Source organism: Ostrinia nubilalis, chromosome 20 (genome assembly GCF_963855985.1).
Source record: "Ostrinia nubilalis chromosome 20, ilOstNubi1.1, whole genome shotgun sequence".
NCBI lineage: Eukaryota > Metazoa > Arthropoda > Insecta > Lepidoptera > Crambidae > Ostrinia > Ostrinia nubilalis.
In genome coordinates, this window is record NC_087107.1 from 6,075,241 (window position 1) to 6,087,108 (window position 11,868).

At 33.8% G+C, this 11,868-nt stretch overlaps 2 protein-coding genes across 3 annotated transcripts; one reads left to right on the plus strand and one right to left on the minus strand.

Moving 5' to 3' along the window:
- Positions 1-518: 518 nt before the first annotated feature.
- LOC135081733 (ras association domain-containing protein 8) lies at positions 519-10,615 on the minus strand. Of its 2 annotated transcripts, XM_063976517.1 has the most exons (10): positions 10,379-10,615; positions 10,154-10,264; positions 3,859-3,977; positions 3,122-3,316; positions 2,579-2,810; positions 2,197-2,313; positions 1,865-2,067; positions 1,621-1,735; positions 1,114-1,240; positions 519-817 (listed from the first exon to the last, which is right to left on the minus strand). In XM_063976517.1, the coding sequence occupies exons 1-10, from the start codon at positions 10,448-10,450 to the stop codon at positions 717-719; spliced, it is 1,392 nt and encodes a 463-aa protein (XP_063832587.1). In that variant the 5' UTR covers positions 10,451-10,615; the 3' UTR covers positions 519-716. The 2 variants fall into 2 exon arrangements, with proteins under 2 accessions (XP_063832587.1, XP_063832588.1); XM_063976518.1 differs by lacking the exon at positions 3,122-3,316.
- A 392-nt stretch (positions 10,616-11,007) lies between these two features.
- Positions 11,008-11,718, plus strand: LOC135081762 (dynein light chain Tctex-type 1-like). Its single transcript, XM_063976553.1, has 3 exons — positions 11,008-11,076; positions 11,193-11,361; positions 11,542-11,718. The coding sequence occupies exons 1-3, from the start codon at positions 11,053-11,055 to the stop codon at positions 11,694-11,696; spliced, it is 348 nt and encodes a 115-aa protein (XP_063832623.1). The 5' UTR covers positions 11,008-11,052; the 3' UTR covers positions 11,697-11,718.
- The last annotated feature ends 150 nt before the right edge of the window (positions 11,719-11,868 follow it).

Genomic DNA, 11,868 nt, shown 5'->3' on the forward strand with positions numbered 1-11,868 from the left:
CCTCTGCGATATGCACCGGTGCTGTTCAGAACTTGGTCTCGGGATAAAGCCACCAGTCTCCCGAAACCGTCTTAAAACTTTCGAAACCCAGGACTGGCTTATGTGGAGCTGACTTACGACAGCCCGCTGGCTGAGCCCTTCTTGCAATAGTGCAACGATTTGTGCTGCTTCTGTAGGTGTAGAATCCCAGGTAAAGTGTCAAAAAAGCGGAGATGTGTATGGATCAACGTGTGAAAGCAAAAATCCGAAAACACGTGTTTTTATAGGGGGTAAGTAGGCCGCAACTCGCGACGCATAAAACAGTTGATACATGTCTTTTTCCTTACTTCTTCACATCAGCCGGGATATCTTTTTAAATACCGGTGTGATTTAAATGAATTTGATATCAATTTAAAGGTAAAAGTTTAATCTTTAAAATGGTGCCACTTTTTTTGTTACTAACAAATTCGTTAGTACACAAGATCGCGTGGAAACAACTTCATGTAAGTGATTCCATAGTTTTGCTCGCGAGTGTAGTTTTAAAGTTGCCTATGTGCACGCCCCTTATTTATATTTGTGAATTACATTAGACCAACTATTCCATAGAGATCCAAATATTAAAATGCATTAAATGTAAATCAGATCTAGCAAGTAAATAGGGGGAACTTCACGAGTAAATTATTAAGATCTGCTGGCAAATGAAAGGATTGTGACCTCGACACGGTCCTGGCTTGTATTTATACCCACACTCCATGTGGATTCTTGTTTGTTGGTGCTGCGTTCTCCAGTTGTCTAGGCGAGCCTATTATTCGCCGGGCACTACCAGCTTTGCACAGCCCTGTAATATAAACAAGTCATTGAAATTAAAGGTTTTTTTTGCCTCATAATTTTATAACGGTATTTTATGCCCTTTGTTGCTAATTTTGATGACCTTGTTTTTGAAGTGACTAAAAAAACGATGTACAAACAAAACAGTATTATATTGCAAATCTAGAATTATTCATGACTTTGTAGATAGTACCATCGTCGTGTCTAGAATACTACAGTCATCGTGATAGACCTAAGCAGTTGTTCTAATAATAAACATTCTTCTAATTTTAGTACTTGTAAATTGGTGTCACAAAATATTATTACCATCAAGTGGATGCCGAAGCTCGTCGACACTACCAGTCAAGCTCTGAAGATTGGCTTCTTTCATCTCTTGAACCAGTCTTTCCACTTGCCGCTTCTTTTCCATTATGGCATCTTCTAAGACACCAACCTGCAAAAAAATTTAATAACTTATAATTTTATTAAACAAAAAATTCAATAAAAAAATTATGGGACTGTACCTAATAAAGATATTATTTTATTTTTAACGAGATGCAGGCAAGTGACACACAGATCTTAAAATGCTAACAATGTGTCAGTATTCTTGGATTCTTTATAGGGCCTATATAAATCTTCTATATCTATAAAAGCGAAAGGTCAATGACTCACTCACTCACTCATCACGAAATCTCAGAAACTACAAGCGCTAGGAGTCTCAAATTTTGCATGGGGGTTCTTTTTAGAATCTAGGTGGTCACTAAGACGGACGGCCCACGGGATTTTGCAAAATTCAACCCCTAAGGGGTTAAGACGGGATATTATGTAGCTTACCTCTCGCTTGAGGTTTTCGGCAGTAAGGTGGTTAATTTCGGTGGCATGCTTCGCTTGTTGGATCTGACTCTGCAGATTCTCCATTTCGGCGAGCATTGATCTCTCCAATGCTTGTCTATGAATTTAAAACAAAAAGTTTTATTGAAGGCAATGAAGCCGACACTAGCCTGTTAACATGCATTAAATAGTCAGAAATTCAGTATGTGAAGTAAAATAATAAATTGGAATTGTAAAGTAAACCTACCTATTTTCTTGCTGACGACTATTTATTATTCTTTGTTCATTATGAATTTCCTCCATCAACTTTCTAATCTTATTCTTACACTGTAGCAGTTCTGTTTCACAGTTGGCTAACTTAGATCTCACCAGGACTATTTCAGACTTTAGGGTCTTCTCATTCTGTTTCACAATCTCACTTTCCTCTTCAACATAAGTCAGTGCTTGAACCTAAAATAATAAAAGGGGTATTCAATGAAAATGGAATATGTGCAGTGTTAAATATTTCCATGTCCAAAATGCAATTTTTAACATAATAAAAATGTTAAAAATAATATTAAGTATAGAAAAAAATTTTACCTGCTCAGTGCTAATGCGTAGTTGATTATCAGCTGAGCTGATCTGTTGTTGCAGAAGTTCCACTTGCCTTTCTTGTTCCCGCCCCTTGTTTTCCCAGTATCCAATCTCTGCATCATACTGAGGAATAAAACAGTTTTTATAGTATCTAAATGACTCTTAAAGCTTTGACGCATTCATGATAAAAGAGCCTTAGATAAATAACTTGACAGTCTTAGGTAATATTCTTTAGTCTTAGCTTGAGTCTTTAGTCAAAGCTCAAGACCGAACGCGATGGAGGACTGTTGTGGACGCCCTCTGCCCCGTCTAGGGGGCATAGGACCTTAAGTCAAGTTAAGTAGATTTACACAAGTAACTATTACAGAGGGTTTGATATCATCCTCACCTTAATAAGATCAACCTGCTGACTGGACAGTTTCTCTCGCTGATAGTTCACCAGCGACACAAGTTCCCTATACTGGCTGTTGTAACTGACGGCCTCCGGGTTCCTGGGATCCGGCTCTTCGGGCAAGTTCACTGGAGACATGTGAGCCGAGCGATTGCCGCGCCCGCGCGTCGGCGATTTGCGTATGGCTTGAGACGGCGGCGGTGGTGATCGGTATGGAGGTGGCGGCTCTCTGGAGCAACAAAATATGGGACAGTCTTATATTTCTATATCACATGGTTTGCAGTATATGCAAGCAATAAGTGCCTTAGAAAGCTACATACAATAAAGAATCCAAAACCATACAAAATTTTAACATTTAGTCCATCATAAGCACAGTGAAACTATCTCCTTCCTTAGTTTAATTTGAAGTAATGGTGGTAAAACTATTTGTATGTACTCATTGTGTTACTATTTGGGTATGCATCCTAGACCTAAAACACTGAAGCGTGCATATTAAATCATTTTCAAAACGTTCCACCATCATCAACAATATCATCTTACCTATAAGGTGGCACATCTTTTAATACAGGACTATTGGACTCTGGTGTTTTAGCTTGTTGCACGCCCTTGACTACTCCAACCGGATTCCCAGGCGATGAGTTATTTACGTTACTATTGCTATATGTTGGTGTTGCGTTAAGCCTATTTGGTGAACTCTGGCTGTCCAATATATTGGGATTAGAAACATTATGGTTGCTGTAAAAGTAATGCATTAAATGAGTAGGTACTTTAAGGTTGTAATATTACTGATAAAATAGTGCTTAAAGTTTTAAAGAAAAACTTTATAGTTATACAAAATCATTGTGCAATTTGTACCATGATTAGTCATGGTACGGATTGCCCAAGATCATAGTGATAATAGTATCACTTCTTGGTAAAACTTTCACATCAATTTAGTCATCATAAAAATGAATGCTTAACAATAACACTCATGTCTTGTAATTTAGTGAAAGTGTGAATAAAATAATGTGAATAACATTATTCACATTACATTGTGTAATAAAAGTTAATGTTTGATAGATTATGTATTGTACTGAAGGCTGGAAGGCACTATGTAAATTATTATTAGTATGACTGTTGGAAGTGTTGGAACTGCAAATCTAGACTTGTTTTAAACATAAAAAATGTAGGTATAATGCTAGTATTATTTATGTTGTTATAAGAAGCCTTTTGACTTCAGAAGTAGTTGAAAATAAAATACATAAAAGCTTGGATAAATTATAAGGTAAGTTACAAACCCATTCCCAACTGGTGATCTTGAGTTATTAGAAGATTGTGGTTTCTGATTATTACTAGAATCAGAACGTCTCAGAATAAACTGTATATCATTAGAATATTCACCCCATTTCATGAGAATCTAAAATAAAATAAAGAATGATATCATAAATCACTATAATATTGATGTCTCATGTTAGTAGTAAGTACATTACATGTTCGAGGAGTGTGCCTCTCCACACAACTTCTGGGAGGTTATTCAATCATAATAACGCCACTTCAATACTCACACACACTTTATTATTAAAATATTATCAAAATCTATTACATATTAAATATTAAAACCTTTACAACTGAATCTATCGAAATTCAATAATACAATGACACAATGTCACATTTTCTTGCTTTTCTACACCTGTCATTATTTTCAAACTTTATTCTATAGCTGTTTACTTTTAAAATAAAACCTGCCAGCAACATGTCATCTCATGATAAAATTCTATATCCTAACATCCCCTCTGAATTTTATCTTTATACAGTGTGTCCGGGCTTGTAGTGATCAAACTTTAAGGGCGTAATCTATGGACAATTTTATCGATGAAAATACTTCAAATTTGGGGCTTGACCCATTTCTCGCAAAATTACGAGGATTTAAGTTTTTAATTTTTAGTTTTCACCTCTTCCTTCAAAAACAAGTGAAAGCGTGGGTAGCTTAACACTAATAAGCAAAAATTTTATATCATGCGATAGCTAATAAAATTATCTATTAGCAGAAGTAGAAAACAGATACAAGTTTCATACATTTTAATGAAGTAAGAATGGATTTAATTAGGAAAAAACATGACTTTTTTCACTTTTTTTTCAGTTATTTTCCAACACAAGAAAAACCAGGTCGTTAAGGTATGTTTTATTTGCATTGTATTATTAGTATTAGAGCTATTCTACAAAACGAATGTACATTTATTAGTCTACGTCTATTAGTTTCGACGTAATTGTTAAACAAAGATACCCCTTCCCAGCGGTTTCCATAGCGCACGCGACATGCGAAAATGCACTGCCTGAAAGAATCACACAACCTATTCCGATTACTATGGAAACCGCGGGGAAGGGGTATCTTTGTTCAACAGTTACGTCGAAACTAATAGACGTAGACTAATAAATTTACATTCGTTTTGTAGAATAGCTCAAATACTAATAATACAAAGCAAATAAAACATACCTTAACGACCTGGTTTTTCTTGTGTTGGAAAATAACTGAAAAAGAAGTGAAAAAAGTCATGTTTTTTCCTAATTAAATCCATTCTTACTTCATTAAAATGTATGAAACTTGTATCTGTTTTCTACTTTTGCTAATAGATAATTTTATTGGCTATCGCATGATATAAAATATTTGCTTATTAATGTTAAGCTACCCACGCTTTCACTTGTTTTTGAAGGAAGAGGTGAAAACTAAAAATTAAAAACTTAAATCCTTGTAATTTTGCGATAAATGGGTCAAGCCCCAAATTTGAAGTATTTTTATCGATAAAATTGTCCCTAGATTTGGCCCATAAAGTTTGATCACTACATGCCCGGACACACTGTATAATCATAACAACTACCTATCTACTCCTTAAAACCCAACTTAACTAACTTACCCAATACAACCATACAACAAATATACTTTTGAATTAATTAACCTAAACACCTTACATAACTAACTTAAAATTAAAATTTCAAGTTAACTCCCAAAAACCTTATATCCTAATAAACCTACATAATTCGTCACATCACAAATGTCCACTATGTATCACTCACTATACATTGTCTAAGTCTCAAAAACTTTGTTCTATCCAGTGGTTTAGTTAAAATATCAGCCAAATTGTCTTTAGTAGGACAATAATAAATTTCTAATAAATTTTTATCTAATTTCTCCTTAATAAAATGGTATTTAACATCAATGTGCTTGCTCCTCCTATTTAAGATTCCGTTTTTAATCAAAACTATTGCTGATTGATTATCAACAAACAATTGTGTTTTTGGTAACTCCCCTGTCAACTCATGAATCAAACTCTGAATGTAAAGCAGATCTTTTATACACTCGGCTGCAGATATATATTCAGCCTCAGTACTAGACAAAGCAGTTACTGACTGTTTGCGAGAACACCAGTGAATTGGACCACCACCATAAAACACTACAAAACCAGTCGTGCTCTTCCTAGTATCAGGATCACCTGCAAAGTCTGCATCACAATATGCTTTTAAACTTAGATCGCTGCCACGAACATATTTTATACCACTGCTAACTGTATTTTTAATATATCTAAAAATGTTTTTAATATTTGCAAAATCATTCAAATTAGGATGTTCCTGATGTCTACTACAATAACCAACATGAAACGACAGATCTAATCTTGTTTTGTTCACTAAATACAACAACGAGCCGATTAATTGCCTATAACGATGCACATCATCATCACCACCTTTCCCCTCTTGATGTGTATCTATCAAAATATCTGGATGACTACTATCTTTTAAGCTTTTGTATTTAAATTTATCTAAAAGTTGATTTATATAACTTTCCTGAAAAATTTTTATAAAATTTTCTTCAATTAACACATCAAAACCTATAAACTTTTCAGTTTTGTTAAATTTCCGCATTTCAAATTCCGTTTCTAATTGATTTATTATTTTATTTAAACATATCTCATCCTTGCCAATTAAAATACCATCATCTACGTAAATTGCTAAGTATATATTTTTATTTTTATTATGAAACACACATGGATCTAATTTCATTTGTATCAATCCCAATTTCTTCAAAAATTCCGTCAACCTCTTATTCCACATAAGTGGCGCTTGCTTCAACCCGTACAAACTTTTCTTTAATTTACACACCTTATTTTCTTTGTCCTTTATGTTGTATCCTAAGGGTATCTCCATAAAAATATCTTCATTTAATTCCCCATATAAAAATGCTGTTTTCACGTCGAACTGCTTTATTTTAAACCCTTGTTGAGCTGCAATAGCCAACAACAATCTAACACTTGTTGTGTTTACCACTGGACTATATGTTTCTTTATAATCAATGTTATACTTTTGTAAAAAACCTCTTGCCACTAATCTAGCCTTATATCTTCCACCAGGCTTTATTGTAAAAATCCATTTACTTGATATTATTTTTCTATTTCCTGCTTCCTGTCTTTCTACAATTTCCCATGTTTTATTCTTCTCTAAAGATTCTTTTTCTTCATCAATTGCTTTCTTCCATAAATCTTTATCAACACTACTCAAAACTTCCGTAAAAGTTAAAAATGAACTCTCTAAATCATAATCCATTAGCCTAGAAGGTAATCTCCTCTCTCTATTTGGTAAAATCCTTAAACCATCACTGTCTTCAACAGCTGAATCTTCTCTAACCTCCCCTCTCAAATTTATATTTTCTTCAATACAATCTTCAATATTCTCAGTATTTCCACCATCAACTTCAACATCTTCAACTCTATCTTCAAAAACATCAGTAACTCTTTCTTCATAAACACCATTATCTTCAACACCATTTCTAATATCTTCATTAACTTCTTCATTACCAACACCACCGCTTATAACTTCATCACAAATATCACCATTAATATCACCATTAATAACTTCATCACTAATATCAACACTAATTTCTTTAAATAAATTATTTAAATCACTTAGTCTCACTTCCCTATAACACGTTTTTAAAAACTCACTAACATCACTCTTACTATTATTAAACGTTACATCTCTTGAATAATAGATTTTAAAATGTAAAGGATCCCATATTTTATATCCGTTATTAGTATAACCTACTAAAAGCCCTTTACTGCTTCTTGAGTCAAGTTTATTTAACTGAAAATTATTTTTAAAGTATGTTAATGATCCGAAAATATTTAAGTGTTTTAAATTTGGTATTCTATTAAACCACATCTCCGCCGGTGTTTTAATGTTTACTGTGTTTGAACATCTGTTTAATAAATAAGCAGAAGTTAAAACCGCTTCACCCCATAGTTCATGTGGTAGCTGCATATCAAAGAGTAAAGCTCTTGTTCGTTTCATTAAGGACCTATTTAACCGTTCAGCTTTACCATTCAGTTGAGGAGTATACGGAATTGTATAATCAATATTAATACCTTTGGAAATACAATAAGTTTTAAATTGGTTACTGGTGTATTCTCCACCATTATCACATCTGAATGTTTTAACTGTTGTGTTAAAATGATTTTCCGCCAAATTGATAAAGTTTAAAATTTTAGAAAAAGCTTCGTTCTTGTTTTTAAGAAGAAATACTTTAACAAAATGTGTATAATCATCTAAAAATGTAATAAAATATTTGTAGCCATCCCATGTTTCCTTTCCAATAGGACCACAAATATCACTGTGAATAATTTCTAAAGGTTTAGTAGCTCTATATCTAACAGTTTTAAAAGGTTTTCTACAAAGCTTAGATTGTATGCAGACTTCGCAGATGTCTCCATCATCTACTAAGTTTCTATCTATACCTAAAACAAGGTCTTTAGTCTTGTTTATAGGTACATGACCTAAGGCACGATGCCAGAAGCCTTTAATAAGGAATGTTTTGTCTGACCTCGAATGCACGACTGACTTTGACATGTCCATTGGCAGTTTCACATAATAAAGGCCATCCTCTCTGCGAACTCCTGTCTGCTTACACTCAGAGTTCTGATCCATGATTTGGCATTTATTTCTGTAAAATTTAACAGTATAATTATCATCAGCTAATTTAGACACAGATAATAAATTCTTTTTAAGTTGGGGTACACATAAAACATTCTTAAAATTAATATTGTCTGTATAAATATTTCCCATGGTGTTAACTGGATGTATGTTTCCATCAGCAGTCATAATTCTATAATTTATGTCTTCTTTGTCATTCAGATAATTTTCAGACGTAACAATATGACTACTGGTTCCTGAATCCAGGATGAAGTCCACAGTTGTTTTTAAAGGAATAAAATTACTCACATGCTGATGTTGCTGTAGACAGAATTTCGTGTAATGAGAATTATGCTTGCAGTACATACAGTTCGTTTGTTGACTGCACTCCGTATGTTTGTGTCCGAACTTCAGACATCTGAAGCATTGCAGGTTATTATTTTTCCATCCACGATTTGCATTCATATTCTGCCGACAATACTTGGCAATGTGTCCTTTCTTGCCACATTGAAAACAACTCTTGACTACAAATGCGTTGTCATTTGTTTCTATTGCTGACGTAGACGGCGTCATTTCGGGTTTTTCCAAATTTTGATTTTTATTTTCTTTTCGCATAGTAAGTTCTAGATTTATTCTTGATAGTAGATTTATTAGTGTTTTTTCCGAAGTTTGGGTTGACTCCCACGCAGTTCTAAAAAAGGCAAATTTTTCTGGTAAGCTTGATAAAATTTTAATCATGATTTGTTTTTCGTCTATGCTGTAACCCAAATTTCTTAATTTTATTGCTTGGTTTTCAATTTCTGCTATGTCAATCATCAAATCTGAATTTGAAAATTTGAATTTGTAAAATTGTTCCAAAAGTTGGCAAATCTGTGTATCTTCATGTCCTAGAAATAATGTGTCAAATTTTTGTAAAATTTCTTTTGTTGTATTGCAATTCAATGCATATACAACAAATTTATCACATAATGAGCTTATTATGATGTATCTTGCTTTTGCATCCTTTCTATTAAAATCCTTTTTGCTCTCAGCATTATCTTCCAAAACACAATCTATATCTTTCGCTGTCAATAACAATATCAATTTCTTCTTCCAGTTTGTATAGTCTTCTCCTTTCGATAACGTTGATAATTTAAAATTTTCTTCCGACATATTGTTATTTTAAAATTTTCCAAAACAAAATCAGGATAGATCTTTAACTTTCATTCTTCTTATTCAAGAGATAATTCTTACAGCCCTCTGGGTTCGTACGCTGGGCCCATAACCTGTTCGAGGAGTGTGCCTCTCCACACAACTTCTGGGAGGTTATTCAATCATAATAACGCCACTTCAATACTCACACACACTTTATTATTAAAATATTATCAAAATCTATTACATATTAAATATTAAAACCTTTACAACTGAATCTATCGAAATTCAATAATACAATGACACAATGTCACATTTTCTTGCTTTTCTACACCTGTCATTATTTTCAAACTTTATTCTATAGCTGTTTACTTTTAAAATAAAACCTGCCAGCAACATGTCATCTCATGATAAAATTCTATATCCTAACATTACATTATTTCAGTTGAATTAGAATGTATTTTTAGCAGTCAATATTTTGTTATTATGAAAAATTGGGCACCTCACCTTCAGAGGATATTCTTGGGGAGCCAATAGCCGTTCATTATTCCTCCATCTCTCAATGAGGGTGAACCTGCCCACTTTGCCAGTGGCGTGAGCCAACGCAAACACTACATCCTGGAATGCAAACGGCGTCAATCTTTATTCAATAAAAAACGAAACCAAGAGAAACTTCGCTCTCAAAACATACTTATCACGTAAATCGACTAATTAGAGAAATTCTACACTGACCTGACAAGTTGTGGTCTCGGTGACCCCACAAACAATCCTTTGTATCCCCTCGACCCAGACCTTCAACTCCATTAATTTATGCTATTCCTCGCAACACACAATACACCTATATATCTAAGACATTATTACAAAGGTTACTCAACCTGTCTGCGACTTTTTCTCACAAAAAATGTAATAAAATACAACACAAACATACCAAAAACACAAAAGAAAATAATCACCAAAGTGGGTTATGTGAAATATTCGTTCTGAAATTGTAAATTTTTCTAACCTCAATTTTTTGAACTGACAGCTCATAATAATGCTCCGGTTATTATCCTCTTGAAAAAAGTCAATAGCTCTCATCGATAACTCCGATTGAGATCTTGAAAATGTCTAAAGCTAGAAAATCAATGACTCAATAGAAATCGTCAGCAATTTTTTGATATCTTAGAAATCCACTGACTAAAAACAGTTAAAGTGTGATACGGAATCAATCACACGCGGAAACGAACCGCGAAAATTCAAAAGATCGGTTCAAAAAATTGTTCCATCCGGTGCGGGATCATAAAAATAAAAAATAAATCTGATGATTTGATGACATTGAAGTATTGATTTAATTTTGTGTTTTAGTTAATTTGTGTTGTATTAATCAGTGTTGAATTTACATTAATTTAATTTGATCTTGATCTATAATGGCACAAGAGGACGATGAAGAGGTAATATTTTTGTTTCTTATTACTACTGGGTACTGCACGTACAAACTTTTTTCCTATCTAAGCTTTTGCCACAATATTTCATTAGAACTACCTACAGAATACCTAATTTCTTTCAGGACTTAGTATTTAATGTGGAAGAAGTGCAAAAAATCGTTCGTGACAATATCGAATTATGCCTGGGCGGTAACGCGTACAGCCATTCCAGGACCTCACAATGGATCACGGTTATTACTGAGAAGACTCTAGCCAGGCTCAACAAACTCAATAAGCCCTTCAAGTATATAAGTAAGTAATTATTATTTAGTAATGTTTTTATTGGTTTAGTGACGGACGGACACAGGCATTAGTCGAAATTTTCTCATAATGATTATTTTGGTCTTCATCACTCCATTCGGTAGATATCTGGTCTGGTGAATCGCTCTTATAATCCTTTCCTGTTCAGTTAGTTCAGCTATTGTGTTCCAGTGCGGATCACTATAACTCAGAAAAATGGTTCTGGCTTGCACACGGCAGCCGCCTACTACTGGGATATAGCTACTGATGGCACGTGCACTGTTCGTTGGGAGAACAAATTCATGTACTGCATTGTCAACATATGGGGCCTTGCTTTACAAATATAATTAAATGGATTGATTTTGTTCAGCTCTTTATTTCTTGATTTACTATAATCCTATTCAAAACATTAACTGCTTCTTTGTTCATCTGCTTTCCTCTTTTTAATTATCGCCTAGTTTCTGCCTTCTCTGCTTCTTAGTGAAGCCACAATATTTGAAGTTTCTTACTACTACCCAG